Consider the following 23,971-nt stretch of genomic DNA (forward strand, 5'->3'; position numbering starts at 1 on the left):
CAAGACCAACTATTTTTAATAACGATCTGACACTTTATCATTTAGGGAGGGTAGGCTCTTGCCAGCCTTATCCTGTGGTCAGCTGCATTTCCACCTTAGTTTAAAGGTGGAAATGAAGCTACCCTGGGGTGAAAAATTACCTTCTTCTCTAAAAGATAAAGCTGCTGAGAGATAATAGAGTTGGCAGTGATCTTCAGCAAAATAGCTTTTTATAAACCTATTAAAATGTTAAATAGGTCTTTGTATTACACATAGTTCTCTTTATTCATTTGTAGAAGCACATTATGTAACAGGTGTCATTAAGCAACCAGTGCTCAAGTCTGATCTATTTAGCAGCACAGACTTTTGTTTGTAAAATAATAGCTATAACATAACTAACGTTATTATGGGTGAGACCAAGTGCTCTGTTACATATATTCCACTGGATGATCTTCACAACAACCCCAGAAGACCTCTGTTCCTTTTTTACACGTTAACAAATTGAAACTCAACCTCTCTAAATTACCAAAAGTTAACGGAATTAGGATTTTTCTTAATTGCAGTTAATCAAAACCAAACCTTTTTACTTTGGAGGTTACACATAATGGTTAGGGGACAAGTATGTTGATAGTAAACAGTGGTTGTAGAAATTTCGAGTTCTTTTTTGAGAGAGAGAGGGCACAAGTGAGCTAGAGACAGAATTCCCAGGAGGGGTGGGGCAGGGGGGAGTGGGGGAGAGAGAGAAGCAGGACCCCAGCTCACCCAATGTGGGACTCGAACTCACAAACCATGAGATCATGACCTGAGGCGAAGTCAGATGCCTAATGACTGAGCCCCCCAGGGGCCCAGAAATTTCTAGTTCTTAAGGAGTAAGTCATGATTAAAAAAATTTTTTTTGTTAATAATAGTCACTGAGATGTTACAGAAAGAAATATAGGGCTAGAGTTCTGTACCTGTTTGGGAATTCAAAATTCTGTAAATGATATCAATAGATATCCAAGAGATAAGAGAAGCAGCATATGCACCCTGGGTGAGGAGTTTGTTGTAAGATACTGTTGACTGGCCTGACCTACTAACTGGAGCAACAATAACTTGCCCTCTCTGGGTGCTTCTGCCGGATGACCTCAGCATGTCAGTGTAAGCCTTGCTCTCACATGGACACTAACTTTTATTTTCACACCCCATTCTAGTAATCTATTCCAGCATTCCCTTCCGAACCTTCCCTACCAGCCATCATAGTCTGCTCCAGTCAAGTTTCCTTACGTTGTTTCCTCCATTTTTCATGGCTTTCCTTTTAAAAATCAAAATCCTACCCATCCTTCAAAACTTAAACCCAGTTGTGTCTCTGAGTATATAGCCCATACTGATCTCCTCTTACAAAGGAGCCCTTTAAAGACATGAAAAGACATAAGACACAGGAAGAACGTGGTCCATTTCTGTACTCAATCCAGGTAACTGGTATGGAACGCTTGGGGTTCAGAATTCATTCCCCCCAGTTTAAGTCAGTTCTTGTACTTCAGTTATAGTCACCATACACACCTCTGCTTTGCCCAGGCAGGAGATCAGTAGTCCTAGGTCACATGTCCTGTCAGTTCTGGTGACTTGCATACACATCACACAGTTGATTCTTTTATTGCAGTGTAGGTGTTCTAATGCTCCCATAGTGGTACTCAGACTTTACTGGAATTACTAAAGGGTCACAGCAAGAACTCAAGCCACTTTGTCCTTTCCCAGCTGGCCATGGGCTCCAGTGATAGTAAGCTTGTCTGTCAATGTGAAAGAAGAAAAAAATCCATTAGTTTTTCTACTACTAGGACAAAAAGCTGGGCTTTTGTAATAATGTAAAATCAGTCCGCTATAGATGCATTACTAAATGCTATTTTAACACCCTAATAGGAAAGAGTACCCTCTCTGCATTTACTGCCAGATTGGTTGCTGTTTGGCTGGTTTGTTGTGATCTATCTACAGCTAATTTTGGAAAAGTGAATATCTCTTGGTAGACATCAATCACAGTGTGAAAGTAGGTTGCCTTCAGTTTTGAGTGGATAATTAAATGCTACTAAGGGTAAAATTTTGAAAGTTGATGTACACGTATTTGAATGTGTGTGTGTGTGTGTGTGTATGTATGTATATTTGTATGTACGTATGTATATATATATGTATATATATATATATATGGATGGGAAGCCATTATTTGTAGCAGAGTTACAAAATTTGGACTTAACAAAACAGCACATGGTAAGGGAAAGTGGAAGATACAGTTGACATGGTAGACTGTGAGCAGAATACCAGAGGTCTTGAAAGCTGAGCAAATTATTTATTTATTTATGTATTATTTTATTTTTTTTTTAATTTACATCCAAATTAGCATATAGTGCAACAATGATTTCTGGAGTAGATTCCTTAGTGCTCCTTACCCATTTAGCCCATCCCCCCTCCCCCAACCCCTCTAAGTAGCCCTCAGTTTGTTCTCCATATTTATGAGTCTCTTCTGTTTGTCCCCCTCCCTGTTTTTATATTAAAGTCCTCATATGAGTGAAGTCATATGATTTTTGTCTTTCTCTAATTTCACTTAGCATAATACCCTCCAATACCTTCCAGTTCCATATACCCTCCAGTAGTTGGAAATGGCAAGATTTCGTTCTTTTTGATTGCCAAGTAATACTCCATTGTATATATATACCACATCTTCTTTATCCACTCATCCACCGATGGACATTTGAGTTCTTTCCATATTTTAGCCATTGTTGCTAGTGCTGCTATAAACATGGGGGTGCATGTGTCCCTTCGAAACAGCACACCTGTATCCCTTGGATAAATACCTAGTAGTGCAATTGCTGGGTGGTAGGGTAGTTCTTTTTTTAGTTTTTTGAGGAACCTCCACACTGTTTTCCAGAGTGGCTACACCAGCTTGCATTCCCAGAGCAAGGAAATACAGCACCTTTAATGGGCTTTGGGTGGGGGGAGACATATGAAACAAAGCTGAAATAATGCAGGGAAGATAGACAAGTATCCTGGCAGGAGTTAAAATTTAGCCTAGAAGATTAATTGTGGGAATGACAGAGCCCCAGACCAGGGAAATTTCACTGAGAAAAAGTCAATGGAGCTGGGAGTTCAGGGTATTAAATACATGGACATCTCTTGACCTGCTGGCCAAGATGCCCACCCTTGGTCCTGTGATGAGGTTCACAGATCAGAGACTTCAAAGGTGATGGAAACTTCAAGATCAACCAATAAACCTATCCTCATCCAGTGCACCAGAAAGACAAAATCCAGATAGGGGTCCACTTCTCCAAGACCAAAAAGCCTGAAGGGGGAGCATAAAGCCCCAAAGCTGTAAAACTAAATGAAAATACAAGCGGTCCTTCATAGCATTGCTTTAAGTCCTTACGACTACACATGTAAGAGCACAATACATGGAGCTGTCCAAGTGAGAACACAATAAATCATAATCCATGCCTGCTACTAAAATACTTTCGAATGAAACTCTATGATGCCTGGCACCGCAAAAACTAAGGAGGGAAGTGATCAGGGGCTGGGAGAAGAGGAGAGACCCTAACAAAATTAAGTTTAGTAATAGGTAAATGGGATTCATGGTACTCACCTCACTATTTGAATATATGTTAGAAAATTTCTTAAAAGAGTTCTTGGGTTTTTATCTTAATGCCTGTAATGTGTGGCATTTGTCCTAAAATATATTTAGGGCTTGTTTTTTTACTATGGTTTTCTCTGTCCACATTATCTTACTATCATGGCATATGGGACCCACATAGCTGTCTCATAACTCAGTTTCAGTTGCTTAATACAATGATTGCCATTTTTTTCTGGAGACTTTCAGGGCCCTCCAGTAGATTTTAAAGACTTTGTCAATCCATTCTGAAAATGCCCTCTAATTTGGTGAAAACTCATCCAGTTTTGTTTTTTTTTAATGCTGTGGTAATACTAGAACCTTATTTTCCTAGTACATAGGTAGATAGACTTTCCACGGGGTTTAGGGCAAGGCATTTCACTTTATAATAGGTGTAGGAATGTGTCAACATGCAGCAAAGAATTTAGTAGGATTAGCTCAAGAGCACTGTGCACAAAGACTATGTGAACACTTAAAGTTCTGTTCCAGGAGAAATTGGCCTCAAAATTGGTTCCTTTGCCCCTAGGCAGAGATTGGAGATTATTCTTTACACTTTTAGAATGCATGGGTAAGTACCAAACCTTTGTCTAAGTTAAGGGAGTGGACACACATGCTCTATGTTTTTCGCCCTATGATTTTTATTCATTCTATTTTCCAAGATGAAGTGCCACCAAACACCCAAATAGCCAAAACAATCATGAGAAAGAAGAGCTAGAGTCATTATGTTCCCTGACTTCAAATGATATTAACAAAGCTATAATAATCAAAACAGTATGGTACTGGCATAGGAAGAGACACATGGATCAATGGAACAGAGATCCCAAAAATAAACCCACGCATATATGTCCCAACTAATTCATGACCAAAGAGCCAAGAATATACCCATGGGGAAAAGACAGTCTCTAATAACTCATGTTGAGAAAACTGAACAGCTTCAGCAAAAGAATGAAACTCAACCACTATCTTTTACCATACACGAAAATGAGCTCAGGGGTGCCTGGCTGGCTCAGTTGGTACAGTGTGCAACTCTTGATCTCAGGGTTATGAATTCAGGTCCCACGTTGGGTGTAGGAAATACTTAAATCTTAAAAAAAAAAAAAAAAAAAAAAAAGGCTCAAAATGGATTAAAGACTTGAATGTAAGACCTGAAACCATGAAACTCCTAGAAGAACACAGGTGGTAAGCTCCTTGGCATCAGTCTTCGTGATTTTTTTTTTGGATCTAACTTCAAAGGCAACAAAAGCAAAAACAAACAAGTAGCCCTGTACAAACCAAAAAAACCTGCACAGCAAAGGAAACCATCAATGAAATGAAAAGGCAACCTACTGAATGGGAGAAAATATTTGCAAATCATATATCTGATAAGATGTTAACACTCAAAATATATTACCAACTCCTACAACTCAATAGAAAACAGTCTAATTAAAAAATAAGGATTTCAAATAGATATTTTTCCAAAGAAGACATACAAATGCTAGCAGGTACATGAAAAGGAGCTCAATATCACTAATATCAGGGAAATGCAAATCAAAACCACAATGAGATACCAAACCTCAAACCTGTTAGAATGGCTGGTATCAGCAAGACAGGAATTAAGTGTTAGGATGTGGAGAACTCGTGTGCACCATTGGTGATCATATAAATTGGTACAGCCACTATGGAAAACCATATGAAAATTCCTCAAAACATTAAAAATAGAACTACCATGCGATCCAGCAATTCCACTTCTGGCTATTTCTCCAAAGGAAACAAAGTCACTATCTTGAAAAGATATCTGCATGCCTATGTTCTTGCAGCATTATTTATAATAACTGAGACATTGAAATGACCTGTGTCTGTCATTAGATGAAGACAATGTGATATATATAAATACATACACAATGGAATATTATTCAGGCATAAAAAAGAAGGAAATTCTGCCATTTGTGACAAGATAGATAGATACATCTTGAGAGTTATACTAAGTGAAAAAGAAAGCACATTCTGTATGATCTAACTTTTATGTGGAATCTTAAAAAAAAAAAAATTGATACAGAGAATAGATCAGTGTTTGCCAGGGGCAGGGAGTAGAGTTGGGTGGACAAAATGGTTGAAGATGGTCAAAAGGTACAAACTTCCAGTTATAAGTAAGTCCTAGGGATGTAATGTCCCAGATGGTGACCATATATGTATTACATATTTGAAAGTTGCTAAGAGAAAAATCATAAAAGTTCTTATCACGAGAAAATACATGTGTAACTGTGTGGTGATGGAAAGTAGAGATCAGAGTTTAGGGACAGTGAGGTAATTGGAAGTAAGCAGAATTCCAGAAAGGAATCAATACAGTGTCTTCACTGTGTCTTCACTGAGTACTTGGCTGCATATAGGTAGAATGACACTCTACAGGATCAAGCAAGAAGTGATTTAGGTTACGAGGTTAGTTGCAAACAGCAATTCCCAGAGCTCACAGAGGGTGAAGAGCCAGAGTGAAGAGTCCTCAGTAATCACCCAGGGTATTAAGTAGAGGGGGATCATGCCTTTTGTAGTGACCATAAAATATCCCTGGAGTAAGGGGCACCTGGGTGGCTCAGCTGGTTAAGCGTCCAACTCAGTTTCAGCTCAGGTCATGATCTTGTGGTTTCATGAGTTCAAGCCCCGCATCAGGCTCTTAGCTGACAGTGCTGAGCCTGCTTGAGATTCTCTCTCCTCTCTCTCTGCCCCTCCCCCACTCACACTGTCTCTATGTCTCTCAAAATAAATAAATAAAACTTAAAAAAGTATATTAAAAAAAATATATCCCCTGGAGTGAAGGCCACTTTAGCTTAGACCCACCCTAGCAAAGATGCTTTAAATACAAGATTCAAAGGGATCAAACTGATCCACAAATAAATGCTAAAACAAAGACTGACACTGCTAAGTAAACAAAATCCAGTTCCTCAATGATGTAACAGTCATAATGTCCTGCACCTATCTAATTAAAGAATTAGTAGACATGTTAGGAAGCAGAAAAATGTGACCCATAACTAAAACAAAGAGTAGTCTATAGGAAAAGACCCAGACATGGCAGTGATGAAAGCCAGCAGACAAGGATGTGAAGACAGCTAATTTTGTACAAGTATTAAAAACATGAAAAAAATTTAAAATATTTTTAAATAACCCAAGTGGGATAGAAATAAAAAATAACTATATATGCAGTGAAATATTGGATAAATTAACAGATTAGACACTGCAAAAGAAAAGTTCAGTGAAATTGAAGACCTAGCAATAAAATCTATCCAGAATACAGCATTTTCTTTTTGTCACTTAGAAAAATGAACAAATAATGGCCAATTTTTTTTTCAGATTTGAGGAAAGCCCTAAACTGACAGAGTGAAGAAGTTTGATAAACTCCAAACAGGATAATGATGCACTCCACAATCTAAGTGCTGAAAAACAGCAAAAGACATTCTTTAAATAGGGTAAAAAACACCTTATTACCACAGAAACAGATAACAATTTCCACCGACCTCTTAAAAACCATGTAGCTCAAGACAAAACCTTAAGTGTTGAGGACCACCTCACACCAATTTACGATGGCTACTATCAAAACAAAACTAACAAAATACAAGTGTTGGTAAGGATGTAGAGAAATTGCAGCCCTTGTGTACAACTGACTATAAAATGGTACAGCTACTATGGAAAACATGGCAGTCCCTCAAAAATTTTCAACTAGAATTACGCTATGATCCAGCCTTCCTACTTCTGGGTATATACCAAAACTAAATGAAAGCAGAGACCGAAAGAAATATTTGTACACCAGTGTTCACAACAGCATAATTTGTAAGAGTCAAAAGGTTGAAGCAACACAAGTGTCTATTGATGAACGAACGGATAAACAAAATGTTACATACACATACAATGCAATATCATTCAGCCTTTAAAAAAGTCTCACACATGCTACAACATGGATGAAACTTGAGGATATTATGCTAAGTGAAAGATAAGCACCAATACCCTGTGGTCCCACTTACATGAGGGACCTACAACAGTCAAACTTAGACAGAATGGTGGCTGCCAGGCGTTGGGATTGGGAGGATTTAGTTGTTTAACGGGTACAGAGTTTTTTTTGCAAGACGAAAAAAGTTCTGGGAGATTGGTTGCAAAACAACATGAACCATAATGAATTGTACACTTTACAATGGCTGAGATGGTCAACTTAATGTTAGGTATATTTTGCCAACAGGTTTTTGGGTTTTTTTAACCTTAAAAAAATAATGCTTAGGAGAAAACCTGCTGTATGTCTTCTCCCTGCCTTCCCCAGAGCTGTCTGTTCTAGTTGAGCCCCACCACATCTGAGAAGCTTTTTCTCATCTTTCCATTTCCCATGTCTCCGAATTCCTGTACCACCCTACTTAGTACTGAATTATCTTCTTGTCTTGACAAGCTGTAGGACCCCTGAGGAAAAGAACTATGTCTTCAGCTTGTCTTGGGGGCCCTGATAATACCTGTCTTAGAGGAAGTGTATCAGTCAGTGTCTAATCAGTGAAACAGAAACCACATTAAGTATTTCAAACAGGGTGTGTGGGTGGCTCAGTCAGTTGAGCATCCAACTCTTGATTTCAGCTCAGGTCATGATCTCATGGTTTGGGAATTGAAGCCCTGTGTGGGGCTCTTCGGTGATAGCATGGAGCCTGCTTCGGCTCTTAGGTCTCCCTCCCTCTCTCTGCCCCTCCCCCACTTGTTCTCTGTATCTCTCTCAAATAAAAATAAACTTTAGAAAAAATTTAGGGGCACCTGAGTGGTTTAGTCGGTTAAGCGTCCAACTATGGCTCAGGTCATGATCTTACAGTTTGTGAATCTGAGCCCCATGTAGGGCTCTCTACTGTCACCACGGAGCCTCTGTCTTCCTCTCTGTCTGACCGTCCCCCATTCATGCACATTCCCTCTCTCAAAAACAAGTTATTTTTTAAATTTTTTTTAGAAAGTGTTTCAAACACAAGAAATGTAATATAGGGAGTTTGTTACAAAGGTCTTCAAAGGGCTGGAGGAGCAAAGGAGGAATGAGTGTATCTAAAGAATACTAAGGAAACAGCTACTATTCCTATGGCTGGAAGAAGCAAAAAGGAAAATCCTAAGACCCACAGTCACTATCGCTGAGGCTGCTACTGTGGAACCAAGCAGCCAAGAGCCTACTGTCATCAGCCACAGCTGCCACTGTGCTGGTGCACTCCAGCTTCTGCAGCTGGAGTACCGCAGCCAGTACCGTTGCTTGTGACACCACTGGAAGATGGGTTCTTCCCCCCAGTATCCCAGTAGTGCCTCTCACAGGTCAGACTTACAGAAATCCAGCTGCAGAGTCTAGGGAAATGTAGCTTGTGGATCTCCTGCCACAACAGTGAAGAGGAAAAAATATAGAAGAGTTAATATGGAGCTGGAAGAGGGGTACCCAGGTGGCTCAGTTGGTTAAGCTTCCAACTTTGGCTCAGGTCATGATCTCGTGGTTCGTGAGCCCGAACCCTGCATCAGGCCCTGTGCTGACAGCTCAGAGCCTGGAGCCTGCTTCAGATTCTGTATCTCCCTGTCTCTCTGCCCCTCCCCTGCTTGTGTTCTCTCTCTCTCTCTCCCTCTCTCTCGCTCTCTCAAAGCATAAATACAGAGAGAGAGAGCTGAAGGAACAGACAATATCCAGCACCCTCCTTTAACTACTGTGCCTGTACACCCATCCTCTTGCCTTTTTTGAGATTTATACACAACAAACTTTTCTTGTACAAAGTACACTTAATCTCTCCCCCCAAAGAAAGACAAAACATCCCACCAGTCACTATGAACATCTGGATGATGAGAATTTTAGTTGAGACAATCCCCCTGGAGGATATTTTATCATCTTGAGTCTCAATTATAAATCAGTCACCACCAAAGCTTTTATGTTTAACAGAAGAGAGAGGGAAGGTGATTAACAAGTGAAAATATGTAGGAAAGCAACAGCTGGCATTGTCCTCATTGTTATAAATCATATGGCTATCTCTCACCTTGTTTTCACAGCCCAGATCATTTTCTTGTTGCCCTCAGTCAGCATCTTAGCTGGCTGGGTTTTTTTTTTTACCTAGTGAGGAGATCCTACCCTTCATTCCTGAAGTATCTAGGTCCTTACTGATTCTTCCTTCGGTGAGTTACTGTAGCCTTCTATTAACTTTGAACAGCTGAACGTAGAAGCACTACGGAAGCACTCCAGAGAGTGCCCTCCATTGCTTAGCAACAGCCATATTTCCCTTGACAATTGAGACCAAGCACCCCAGTCAATACAGTAACCCCTTACTTTTCCCCTTGGTTCAGTGGCACAAGCACCCTAAATGCCCAAGTGCAAGTCACACTTTCCAGTTCATGGAGAGCACTGTTGGTTTCCTAGTGGACACATTCCTCCCTTGGGACTCAACCAGCAGATCCCAAAGTTTCAAGTACAGAAGCCAAAATTCTGTGAGTGGGGTTATTAGATGTATTATTGAGAAGAGTCATTCTTCCTATTCCCCAAGCCCTGCTTGATTCCTGGATCCTTTGATTCAGTGGACAACTCACTAGCAAAGAGCATTCCTAATGCCCAAATTGTAGTTTATAAATACCATTCACACTTTTAAAACAACAACAACAAAACCCACCTCCTTGGAGAATGGCCAATTAAAGGTAAGGGATGAGAAATATAGAGAACTCGGAAAGGCTTCTTGTTTCAGAAAATAAGGCAGTTATCAGAAATTCCTGGAGTCAAGTCAAAAAGACACAGAGCTTTGGGGATTTTAAAGCCTAACTTTAAAGGGCTCTCACTAGCTTTAGCAGGCTGCATAATGGCCACCAATGATATCAGGTCGTAATCTTTGAAAGACTGCAAAAATTTTGCAAATGTGACTAAGGATTTTGAAATGGAGAGAACATGGGATAGTCAGGGTGTGTCCTAAATGCAGTCATACATCTCTTTTATGAGAGGGATGCATAAGAAGATTTGAGACACAGAAGAGAAAGCCATATGACCACAGAGGCTGAGGTTGGAGTAATGTGGCTACAAGCCAAGGATGGCTGGCAGGTACCAGAAGGTAGAAGAGGCAAGGACCACCTTCACCCCTACAGCCTTCACAGGGGTCACAGCCTTGCCAACACCTGGATTTTAACCCAGTGAAACTGATTTTGGGTTTCTGGCCACCAGGCCTGTGAAACAATAAAATTTCTGTTATTTACAGCCACCAAATTTGTGACAATTTGGTACAGTAGCCACAGGAAAATAATACACTAGCCAAAAATGGAGCATTTCAAGCATCAACATAATTGAAGTGCATCACAGCATATAAAGTATGTTTTTAAACCACAGGTTCAAAATGATACCAACACCTTCCCTATGTATGTAAATTTGTTGCTAGCTAAACTGTTCAGTGTTCTAAAAGCTGATAATGGGAAATAACTGCACCTCACTGGACGAATAGAGTTATGAAAAATTTGTACTTTATAAAAATGTGAAGGATTTGTAGAATTAAGAGGTTTCCATTTTATAATTCATTATGAAATAATATCAACGATCATCAATGACTGCTAAAACGATTAGGTCGAAAGGTTATGGGGAATTTATAATCATGCTGACAACGTCCAAACCCCACAGTTCAGTCCCATCATTTTAAAACACACACACACACACACACACACACACACACACACACACACACACAACGATGTTATGTACCTCCTGCTGGGATACAACAGGAAATACAAAATACCAACCATGACATTTTCTTGGCAAAATTTCAAAACTGGATCAGGCTCCCCCAGATCCAAATACCAGTTTATAAGAAATATTGGGGATAGAAATATGTTAAATGAAAGAAGTGATAGGATCCTATAAACAGAATCCACAATGTGAGGGAAAATGTAGAGGGAAAAGACCTACCTTGTTCAACAAATTGCCAAAAAGACCAAAAAGGAGGAAGGGGAAATTTATAATTAAAGATTTAAGAGAGTTCAAATGTTACCGTTTCTGTAAACCTTTAATAGACTCCTTGAAATAGAACAAATCCCTCACTTCAAAGCAATCCCAACACATCAAGAACTTGACACTCCACTATGCCCCTTTTCCCTATTCCAGGATTCCCCCCTCCCCTTCCACCTTACTCAGATTCAGTTCCATGGTCATCATTATGATCACTCTCTCGCACATAACATAAGCTCCTTTGCCCCCTCTCATACTTGCTTGGGTAGATCACACACCCGAGTAAATCCTACTCTGTATGCCTGTCCTCCAGCAGCTGAATGTGGATGAATAGCTGATTTCTTTTTAGACTCACCCTCCTTAATGTCACTGGAACCTTAATGCTGCCTGGCAGTTTTTTCCCCTTGGTCTGGCTTCTTTTCCAGTTTCCAGTTTGAAACAATTATACATTTTCCTCTTTCCAAACACCTCCAAAATCGCCTCCATCCTCATCTGATAAAGTCATCTTGCTTGATATTTCACTGAATTGAATAAAGGTAATAAGAAAACTTCCAAGACATCTAAATGACTAATAAACATATGAAAAGTTACGACACATGCAAATTAAAACTGTACAACCTGGTACCACTACCACTCACCAGAACGGTTAAAATGACAGTAGAAATACAGGCATTCCTCAGACATTTTGTGGCTCGGGCTCCAGACCACTGCAATGAAACAGCTATCACAAAAAAACAAGTCAAATTAATTTTTTGGTCGTCCAGTGCATATAAAAGTTACAATTACGCTACACTGTGGTCTATGGTATGTGCAATAGCATTATGCCTTAAAAAAAAAAATACAGACCTTAATTTGAAAATACTTTATCGTTAAGAATAAATGCTAACCGGGGCGCCTGGGTGGCGCAGTCGGTTAAGCGTCCAACTTCAGCCAGGTCACGATCTCGCGGTCCGTGAGTTCGAGCCCCGCATCAGGCTCTGGGCTGATGGCTCAGAGCCTGGAGCCTGTTTCCGATTCTGTGTCTCCCTCTCTCTCCGCCCCTCCCCTGTTCATGCTCTGTCTCTCTCTGTCCCAAAAATAAATAAACGTTGAAAAAAAAAAAAAGAATAAATGCTAACCATCATCTGGGCTTTCAGCAAGTTGTCATGTTTTGGCTGGCAGAGGGTCTTGCCTCGATGTTGATGGCTGCTGCGTGACCAGGGTGGTGGTTGCTAGGATGTCTGTGGCAGTTTCTTAAAATAAGACAACAATGAAGTTGGCCACATCATTCACTCTTCCTTTCACAATTTCTCTGTAGCCTGTGATGCTGTTGGATAGCATTTTACCCAGAAAACTTCTTCCAAAAGGAGTCAATCCTCTGGCTGCTGCTTTGTCAACTAAATTTATGTATTCAACACTTTGTTGTCATTTCAACAATCTTCACAGCACCTTCACCAGTCGATTCCATCTCGAGAAACCACTCATCACCATAACAAATACAATAATAATGAAAAAGTTTGAAGCACCTCAAGAATTACCAAACATGACAAGGACACAGTGAACAAATCCTATTGGAAAAATGGCACCCAAAGACTCCCTCAACATAGGATTGCCACAAACCTTCCAGGTGTGAAAAAGAGAAGCACAATTCAGTGAAACTCAATGAAACAAGGTATGCCCAAAGTCACAAGGAAGCAGATGAAACTCTCACACCTTGCTAGTGGGAGCTGAGTTGTAAAACTCATCATGTTGTAAAACTACATCACAGTCTTAAGTCAAACACATGTATGCTCATGGCCGCTCGAGTTTCTCCCCTAGATGTGTACCCAACGTATATGTGCTTTCTATAAAACAGGTTCCAGAAGGTTCACAGGAGCATAACTCAGAGAAATGCTGGAAACAACCCAAATATTCATCAACAAGAGAATGGATAAACTATGGTATAGTTATATAATGGAGTATTACAAAGCAACACAGATAAAACTCATAATAGCAAGTTGGAGGAGTCATAAGCAAAAGAGAATATAGTACTTACAAGAAAGGTAAAAATCAGGCAAAATCACCTATGGTGTTAGGACCATAGTTTTCTTTACAGTAGCTTCGGTGGTAACTGGAAAGGGATAAAGGGGCATTCTGGATTGCTGGTAATGTTCTGTTTCCTGACCTGGATCCTAGTAACACATACTTTCCTGTGTGTGTATTATACATCAGGTGCAATGTTAATGAAAGAAGAGAGAAACCGAACTCCACAAGCTCCCACTGCTTCATGGAACTGTCCACGTGCATCTGAGCCCTTTCACTGGCCTTCACTCCTGTTACTGTGGGTGTTCCATCAAAGATAGGCTTTGCCTCCTGTGCCCTACAGAATTACCCCCTCTCTTCCTAAGAATGCCACTCTGGCAGGTCTCCCATCTCATTCCCACACCTTTTCTCTCGACTAGATTTTTCCTATCAACGTACAGACATACTATCACTTTTCTAATGTCTAAGACAACCTTCTCAACCTTCGGTTGCTGTAGTTTTTTCCCCTTCTCTTGGGCTAGAGCAAAACTCAAATGATTATATGCGCTGAATGCTGATTTGTTCTAATACCCTCTTTGAACCACTCCAGTCATGTTCTCACCTCCACACTCCACAAACACAGATCTTCTCATCCAGGTCACCTCCACATTGTTCAGCCCGGTAGCCACTTCTTCATCGCCGTCTTCCGTGATTTTCTGCCGTTTTTAGGCTTAATCATCAACTCCCTCTTTTCCAGATCACTTTCTCCTTCAGGCTTCCAGAATACTGAGCACCCATGTTGCCCTCTACCACACTACTAGCTGCTCCTTTCCAACTTTCTTATATGGTTCCTCTTTACATCTCTGGCCTCTCATTTTGGAGATCCCCAGAGTTCATCCAGGGGCTTAGTGTCCATCCATGTTTTCTCCTCTGGGGCTCATATGCAGCATCATGTACACACTGCGTAAGTGGAGGAACACCAACGAAATGTCTCCAGCCCAGACCTCTCTCCCGAACTCAGGCTCCTGACACATCTGTCTCCCAGCGTTTCTACCTAGATGTCTAACAGGCATCTCCAATTTTCTATGTGCAACATCAAACTCCGGATCTGCCCCTAAAAACCCACTCTTTCACAGGTTTCCCGTCTTGGTTAATGGAAACTCTATCCTTCTGACTTCTCACCAGGACAAAACCCTCAGAGACATTCTTGACTCCACCATTTCTCTCCTAAACAAACTCAGTCTGTCAGCAGGTCCTCAAACAGAACCACGAAAGCATTTCTAGAATCGGACCACTCTCACCATTTCTACTTCTGTAACCCTGGCCTAAGCCACTATTACTAGTGCCAGGATTATTGCCAGAACCTCCTAACTGGCCTTCCTGCTTCCCCTCCCTCCCAACCAGTCTGGTCTTGGTGCAGCATTGAAACATTGACCAGATCAAGTCAGTCCTCTGCTCAAAACCTTCCACGTCCTACCTATTTCATGCAAAGACAATTTCCGTGTGACGGGTTACAAGGGCATTCACAGCATACCCCTTCCCCCTTGTACTGTTACCTCTTCTTTGTCTCCACCTTTCCTCTGCTCCATTGACACTAGCCTCCTTACTGCTCCTCAAACATGGAAGATGAGCTTCTGCTTCAAGGCCTTGCAACTCTTTCCTCTTGGCCTAGAATGCTCTTCCCCATTTATCCTCATGGATCATCCCTCCATCTTCTTCAGATCTGGACTCAAATGTCACTTTTTCATTAAGGGCCTCCCTGACCACAGTATTTACCAATGTTAAGCACTCTCCCTCTCCACCCCACTCTCCTACAGTCTCTATCACTTCCTTTAATTTCTCTCTAGCACCATCTCCTTCCGATACACATATGTATTACTTATCTGTCTGCTGTCGGTTTCCTGCTAGTATGTAACAACAGGAGCATGAGGATTTCTGTCTTGTTGACTGCTATATCCCCGGTGTCAAGAACAATGCCCAGTAAATAGTAAGAGTTTAGTTACTATTTGCGGAACGAACATAGGAGTTATGTCAGTCCCTGTCACACACTCAAGCTTCAAAGAGATGGGAACCACATCTTAACTATCTTTGTAATAAATGGCTGACTAAATGGAAGAAAGAAGAACTGATCTTCAGTTTAATGAAGGTACTTACTGAAGGTAATGCATTCAATTGTCCTTTTCATTTTTAATGCAAATACTTGATCTCCCCTGAACAAATCAGGTCAGCTATTCCCAAACAATGTTACCAACTGCCTTTTCTTCCTTTCTTAAATTTTCCCTCAATCAAGAGCAAAGATTACAATAGGCAGAGCATGCAATAAAAATATAGTGATTAAACAATGCTTACCAAATCAAAAAGAGGAAACATTCAAACCTTGAGAGGTAATACAAACATTGTTGCACAACTCACTTATGATTTTTCTTGTCCCAAGAAAGGTTAAAGAAACAGATATGACTCAGAAGGAAGGAAAAAACCAACAGATATGTTGGTTTAGTCATATGATTTCTAAAATGCACTCAATAAATGAGGGCAAATTTTGACCCTTCTGATATGAAGACCGCATGTTATTAAATAAAGAGCACTTCCTATTCACCTAAATATATTTCTAGAGAAAATTTCAGGGCTTGGAAAAGTCCAACAACTTATTTCCCCCAAAATGACAAGTTCACACTTTTATCTTTTTAATTTATATTAAACTTTTTCAATTTATTTCACATGAAAACTTACAGAGGAAGTTGACTATGAGGCCAAAGACCTGAGTTCTTTTCTCAGAACCCATGCACACATGGGAGATTTTCTGCCCACTTCCCACAGCAGCAGGTCCCCCCTTCCAGCCCCCTCAGAGGAGGAACAAGGACAGTCCCAAAGGGTAGCAGGTGGAGAGGTCCATGGTCACCACTGCTGGGAACAGACATCACAGGGCTCATCTGCCGAGCACGTAACTATTCATCAGTCACCTCTGTGGTGGGGCTGAGAGCAAGGTTGAGGAGGACTCGGTATCACAGTGCAGGTAAGGAGGGGTGGCAATGCCCATCACCAGAGGAGTAGGCCCTTACAAGAAATAACAACTTACCAATAGAAAATTCACTGTGTTAGACACAATGATAACTATGTCAGAGTACATGGGTTGCAGGGAAGGTTGACTGTGAGAGAAAACTTGATTAAGCGAATCATAACCAAGAAGAAACACAGTAGTGACATCACGCATTAATCGGATCATTCACATTACACCAGTTGGTGTCTAAATCCCTTTTCCAGAGCATATTGTACACAGGAGACCAGTTGCTCTGTGTATAAGACATGCCTGTCTTTTTATATAATATCCCTTCCCCATCACAAAAGATTATGACTAATAGCCAGTTGCCTTCCAATTGCCTGTCACCTCTCTCTGGAGCTTCAGAAAGGAATCTTTCATTGGGTAACATTTACTGCAGGTGTGGGAGAATACACACACAATTGTTTTCCTATAAGGAAATGTATAAACCACAGAGCCACAAATAGTGACCCTTCCATTCACATACCTAAATAAGAGTTTTGACTAAAGAGTCCTAAACTTGGAATACCCAGACTTCCTGATTTAGCTAGACAGTCCTAGTTCATTCTGGTTTCCCAACACGATTTTTTTTTTTTTAAGTAGGCTTCACTTGCAGCGTGGAGCCTAACACAGGGCTTGAACTCGCCACCCTGAGATCAAGACCTGAGCTGAGATCAAGAGTCAGATGCTTAACTGACTGAGCCAAGCAGGTGCCCCTCTCAACCCCTCCCCCACTAAAATGTGTTCCAGTTTGGCCAAGAAATTATATGAGGGCCTTACCTAAAATGCTGTCTTTGCTATGGAACATTAAGCTTTGGCTGTGAAGCTGGCAAAAGTAGTGCTGTAATTGTCCCGTAAGTATATGAGTGACCACACTGGTCAGATCGCCCTTTTTCCCTTACAGAGAAGTCATGAATCTGGCAATGTAAACAAAATGAGGAGGGCTTTGAATAATCAAAGAATCCACTCTGTTCCTGTACATTCTTTTGAATCTGCTATTTACACACTCGGCCATGATCAACTTTGGAATAATGGAGATTCTCTTGCCAGCCACCAGGGATTTTAAATGTCACAAATAGTTAAGAGAAAAAGTCTCACACTTGTGTCTTTTTTTTTTCTGGCTTATTAGACGAAAGTAGAGGTAGGGCTTTGAATAAAGAGTTATTTATTTTTAAGTTAATAGTACAAAAGGCCCTCTTTTCATTAAAGTCCCACCCCGCCCCCACTACCAAGCCTAGAATTTATTAGAACCAGCATAGAGTAGAAAAGCAGACAGCAAGCACTCAACTGAAATCCAGGGTCCCCTGCCACACTTCCCTCCCTTACTCTCCCAAATAACGGCTTCTTATTTTGACTCTGTGACAGAGTCAGTGGGAGAGCTCTTAGGAGTGGGGTGGGGGAATGCTCACCAGGAGTGTTCACCCAGGACAGCAAGTTGCAAGGCAGATCTACTTACCCACACTCCGATAGCAGCCCCCTAACTTGGGGATGCCACAGATTGCAGAGCCCTGGTCTCCCACCCCACATTGTCCCAGCCCATCTGAAGTATGTATCCACATGTTCTTGCCCCACAGGTAGCAATCTTCTTATAGTTTATCTCAGAGTTCAGTCCCATAGATGGCCTTATGACGTAAGTACTCTTCTAAACACTGAAGAACATTGTCATCCACCTTTGGGTCAAACTTGTTGGCCAAGAGGTGATGGTTTTGAAGAATCCAATGCAGGTCTCCAGTCCCGTAAATACAGATAGACCGCTGGTGGATTCCAGAGCAAGGTGCATAAGGTGCCCCCATACTGATGTTTCCCTCATGGCCCTGCCACTTGACCAGCCTGGCAATGGCTGCCATATCTGAGACATGAAACTTGGAGTGGTAGGGAATAGAGCCAGGCATCCATGGTGCACGCTGAAGCGTGGCCCATAGATGCTCATCGGGGCTATAGGTGTCTTTTACCCATTCAATCAGTTGTCGGGACTTGGGGTTCTCTAAGACATGTCGGACAAAGTCTCGGGAAGCTACAATATAGGCATTCCCTGTGAACATAGGTATGTTATCAGGGGGAGGATCCTTCATCTTGTTGGTTACGTACAATGTGTCTTTTGTCTCATAGTGATATTTCCAGCGAGTCTTTTTGTACTCAGTAGGTCTTTCTGACTCCATACTGTTCTTCCCATTCAACATCTTGAGGGCCAGGACCATCTCGGCATTTGTCTTTATAGGAAAGTCTGTCCCACATGTATTTAGTAAGTATTTCCATGGCACTGGGCTCTGGAGCAAGTCTTCCATACAGTTCAGGTCAGCCTGCACCCTGGACCAGGAGGCATAAACTACCCGAACCAACTTACTGGCCATGAAGACATTTGGGAAGCATGAAATAATTGCCTTGACTGCCTCTTTGAAAGTTTCTGGGGATTTCTCATCCACGTGGATGCAGTATATGTTCTGAGGGGCATACACAGCTCGGAGCAATCTTTCAAAGTTTTCTATTTTCTCATGGACCACCATTGAGTAGGCAATAGGGAAGTCTGACTCTTCTTGGCTCAGAGGGAACCGTATGAACTTCCTTTCAGCCTTAAAGTGCTCACAGTCTCTGGTCATGTTAAGGTAGTCAGTGTCTGTGAAAGGCTTCCGCTTGTTCTTGATCTCCAGGTTGTCCAGCACAGCCTCAATCACTGCCTGCTGGTCCCCTTGGATGATCCGAGAACAGTTGATGGATCTCTTTGCTGGCAGTTTCAGGGACTTGTACAAGATGTCTCTACAGTGCCGGCTCTGAAAATCTCTGGACTTCAGATCCAGGGAATCAAAGTCACATTTCAATCTGAGACAAAGCCTCAGAGCAACAATGGCCAGCAGCATATAGCAGCCCAGGGCCCACAGGTAACGCTGCTGCCACTGTATCTTCTTCCACCAAATCATCCTCACAGAATGAGAAACCAGTAGAGTTTGGGCACAAGGACGGAGGAGGAGGATGGAATCCTTGGACAGAACAAAACACCTTCAATTACACACTAACCCTGAATGTATTCATAGGAACATCAAAAGTGCAACTCCAAAGTGATGGCAAAAATACATTCCTTTACTAGACAAATCACCTCAGTAAAGCCCGGCCTAGGAATCTCTTACACCTGGCCTGTTGGCGGGGGCCTAGAGCCTGACTGGACTAACTGGCCATGTGTGCTGGGATCAGGCTGGCTCCACCTCCCCTCCAAGAGAAAAAGAAAGGGAAGCAGAACTGGGCACCTGGTGACGTTGAGGTTTAATTAGTAAGAGGAAATCTGCACCCGCCCTTCATTCCTCAGTCTTCCCCCACCCTTGACCACCCTGTTCCTAAATGGGGCTCTTATCTGGGGCCTAGAATTTCTAATCAGTGTAGAGAGACAATCCCTGAAATTCAGACTCTCAGTGTCTGTTCTAGAAATCCAAAGATTTCAATCCTTTTAAAAGTACACTTCTTGGTCTTGTTTGGCAATTTACATATTAGGATACTTTTACTACATACAATTCATTGGTTAGATTTGGTATCTAGCCGCCCCCTTTTTAAAAAATGTTCTTAAACAAGTACAAAAAATTGGATATGATCCAACAAATGCATTGTAATCACTCATGTAGATAATTCAGTCTATCCAAATTTAAAATACATATACACGCAGAGGCACACAACACTACGCATATACAATATTTAACGAGTGCTTTCTGTGGGCCACAAATATTTTTTTTACATTGCCCCAGGTCATCTTCACAACATACCTGAGCTGTAGTAGTATTAGGCCTCTTTTTTAAATAGGAAGATAAAAGCTAAATAACTTGCCAAATATCACATATGCTTTAAGAAGCAAATATGGGACTCTTCCCCACTCGCCTTTCCCCCAGTTTTTTTGTTTGTTCATTTTGTTTTGTTATTGTCCACAAGCCTTAATGCTTCTTCCTCCAAACCACAACCATCTTTTAAATAATACAGTACAGGGTACTGAGTACCATCAAAGAAAAACACATGATCTAGGGGGAAAAAAAACTCTAAAAGGAGAGAAGCAAAATGTGACAAACCCTCTCAACAATGACTGTTTTCCCTTGTTGTGTCCTCTTTGTAATCATAAGATTGTGTCCTGCCTGGTCATAACTTTCATGGGAATCTAAGAGGAAGAAAAAATGAAACATGAAGAAAACTCTCACCTTTTTAATACCTTTGTCCTTGCTTAGGAAAGATCACTTGTCAAGATGTGTTTGTTTCCAAGGAAGATTGGTTTGAATCCATGGAAGCAAATGTGAACACCATATCCCCTTCTTTTAATGCCTCCACAAAATATTTTCTGATGTTCACAGGATGTCCAGGAACAGTCTCAGGCTCCTCCTCGGTCTCTGCAAAGTAGAGAGCAGCAGGTGGCTCTATCAGTCACCTTCCAGCTTCCTGCTCTCAGATGGGAGAGCTAGCTCACATGTATCATTCAGGAGCATATTCTCAAACACTAGGCATTCAAGGAGGTGAACAAGGCAGGGAAAAAAAAATGCTGGCAATATCTGAGAAGGCAAGCAGGTATTTCAACCAGAATAGTCCAGTTTGTAACCATGCTCTCCTGCCACAAAACCATTCATAGAAACCTGTCAACGCTGGCACAAGAACTTGAAAGCTCCCCACCCACACCCACCCCCACACCCACCCCCTTTAGCAAGGAACCATAGAAACACCGGTAGGCCCCTGCCTTATTTTGGCCTGGAATCCAAATATCACTTCTCTTTCGTTCCGTGAACATTACAAGAGTAAAACCATAAAATACTTTTTTTTTCTTTAAAAATAGTTCTATATATATAAAAAAAAAAGTTTGTTCTTCAAATAGAAACTGCTCAAAAAAAAAAAAATCCTTTTGCCTGTCATCCCATTAAAAATAATCTGTGAGTTGTAGAAACACCCACAGGGTTTCAGACTGTAGACCTCACTCACTCATGTCTGAGTCTAGCGTCTTGGCAGTCTAAGGAATGGAAACGCTATGGGTGGTTGGACTTCAGTGAGAGCCCCCCTGGCTGGTTTGGGTAATATAGCATGCAAACCACCTTCTTCGAAGCTGCTGGCATTGCCACGGTTTCTCTCCTGTACCCAACGTCCCCTTCCCTCCCCACACCCCCCACCCTACAAAAGCAGCATGCCTAGCCAAATACTTGAAAGAGCCAATTTAATATAAATAACTTAACTAGATATAAAGTTAAGTAGAGAACTGTAGGGGACAGGGAGGGGTGTCAGGCCACCCTAAATTAGGAAGTGGCAATTACTGAAAGTAGCTACTACTCCTAGGCTGGAGGAATGAAGATTTGGGAATTTTTTCATTTAAAATTTGGGAAGAAGGGTGCCAACAAGCTAAAACTCAGACCTCTGAGATGGGAAGAGCACCACCCTCTCAGTAGGCACTGGGGTCTCTGACCTCAGAAGAGGCCCCCAGGCTGAGATCTCAACCTCTCCTGAGGCGGCTGAGGTATTTGTCCACCATTACTGTAACTGCATTCAGTGCAGTTACATAAAGAGACTGCCCCTGCCCAGTAGTAAACAGGCGTTGACATGGTGATGATCACAGAAGCAGGAAGTAGACCGGAAGCAAACAGGAAATCCCGCCTCCGGCCTCATTGGCTCCCTCTGGCGCCCCCTGTCGGCTGAGCTTAATAGGGAGAAGAGGCAAAGCAGAAATCCTAGCCAATGCCAAAAATGGGCTTTATCTGAAAACAACAACATAATAAGCAAGATCTGTCAGAGTTGCCTTCTTCCTCCAAGAAGTGTTTACATAGCACCCAGTACAGCCTAGGGAACTTAGGTCTTTTCTTTGGGGGGACATCTTCTGCCTGTTTCTGACTATAGATGGAGACAGGCCAATAACAAAAGAGCCGTATAGGGTCATCTGTGCTCCCATTTTTATGGCCCCACTCCACTGGCTCTGTCTTCTGTCAGCTTCCATCATTCAGAGTCTGTGTGGCTCTGTTTTGAGCTGTAACATTTCTGAGGCAAACATGATTAAATGATAAACTCTTGTTCTGGTATCTACAAACATCTCTATTTCTTTTTGTTGTTGTTATTATTATTATTATTATTATTTTTTTTTTTTTTGAGACAGGGAGGGAGAGAGAATGAGAATGAATCCCAAGCGGCTCCACACTGTCAGTGCAGAGTCCCCTGCAGGCCTCAAACTCATGAACTTTGAGATCATGACCTGAGCTGAAATCAAGAGTCAGACGCTCAGCTGACCAATCCACCCAGGTGCCCCACCCTCCTATTTCTTTATTCAGGACTTATCTTGGATGGCCTGCTCAAAGTCCTGCCTTCCTTCCCATAAAAGTTATACCACAGATATAGATTTCTTTCAATAAAAGAAAATATTCTGAATATTTGATTTTTAAGGTAATCAAAATAGGGATCCACTCTCATTTGCTAAGTATATGCTAGTATGACATTGACAAACTGAAGATACAGTTTGTTGAGATAATTTACACATTAGTAATACGAAATATGTGGTAGCCGCAGACACACCTGGGTTTTCCCAAGTCAGAGCTAGGTCTGAACCCTGGCTCCGCCACTTTCTAGCTGTGCAGTCATGGGCAAATTCTGTAATTCCTCTACGCTTTAGCGAGTTTAGTTTTTTTTTTAATTTAATGTTTTATTTTTGAGAGAAAGACAGAGTGTGAGTGAGGGAGGGGCAGAGAGAGAGGGAGACACAGAATCTGAAGCAGACTCCAGGCTCTGAGCTGTCAGCACAGAGCCCGACACGGGGCTCAAACTCACGAGAGTGTGAGACCATGATCTGAGCTGGAGTTGGACGCTCAACCAACTGAGCCACCCAGGCGCCCCTTTAGTGACTTCCTTTGTATAAGGGGGACTAACACCAATACCTATTTTATAGGATGGTGGTGAGGATTAAACAAGGTAACACGTATTTAAAACTTGACTTAGAAGCTGGCATATGCAGCCCCTTGATGAAGGTTATGCAGGCTCCGGGTCCAGCCCACAAAGGCCTGTTTTACACAAGAAATAGCTCAAGAAGGGTACAAATAGCATTCTTGAACTCTGCAGTGTTGATGTAGTAATGTGGCCAGATGGGTAGTCCAGGGGAAAGACCTGAAATTGTCCCTTTGTGCCCTGGAAGAGACTCAGTTGGACACGGTCAGTATTGGCACCAGAGATGAGGAATGAGCTATAGCTGATACCAGGAAAGTGCAGATGAGGGACAGGATGGCTGGAGGTACGGGACAATCGTGAGCCAGGCAACCTGCAGAGATCTCTCAGGCACTCGGGATGGTGGCGGGTTCCATACTTTAAGTCCGTGCGGGTCATGAAGAGAAGGTAGAGCACGGGGGAGGGGAAGGGCCCGGGCCCCCGGTGCCTGGGAACCAGGCAGTTCACAAGGCAGGAACCCGGATCTGGAGGACAAGGCCCTTCATTAAGGTTTCTTTTA

The 23,971-nt window shown here is 41.8% G+C and overlaps 1 protein-coding gene and 1 long non-coding RNA gene across 2 annotated transcripts; one reads left to right on the forward strand and one right to left on the reverse strand.

Moving 5' to 3' along the window:
• The first annotated feature begins 12,636 nt into the window (after window positions 1-12,636).
• Window positions 12,637-15,675, forward strand: LOC122468574. Its single transcript, XR_006293279.1, has 2 exons — window positions 12,637-13,179; window positions 13,719-15,675. It is a non-coding gene; the product is annotated as an uncharacterized LOC122468574 (long non-coding RNA).
• A 2,018-nt stretch (window positions 15,676-17,693) lies between these two features.
• GCNT3 (glucosaminyl (N-acetyl) transferase 3, mucin type) lies at window positions 17,694-22,018 on the reverse strand. The gene is made up of 3 exons (XM_043555302.1): window positions 21,905-22,018; window positions 20,715-20,900; window positions 17,694-19,520 (listed from the first exon to the last, which is right to left on the reverse strand). The coding sequence occupies exon 3, from the start codon at window positions 19,458-19,460 to the stop codon at window positions 18,144-18,146; it is 1,317 nt and encodes a 438-aa protein (XP_043411237.1). The 5' UTR covers window positions 19,461-19,520; window positions 20,715-20,900; window positions 21,905-22,018; the 3' UTR covers window positions 17,694-18,143.
• Between the last annotated feature and the right edge of the window lie 1,953 nt (window positions 22,019-23,971).

This window comes from Prionailurus bengalensis, chromosome B3 (genome assembly GCF_016509475.1).
Source record: "Prionailurus bengalensis isolate Pbe53 chromosome B3, Fcat_Pben_1.1_paternal_pri, whole genome shotgun sequence".
Classification (NCBI taxonomy): Eukaryota; Metazoa; Chordata; class Mammalia; order Carnivora; family Felidae; genus Prionailurus; species Prionailurus bengalensis.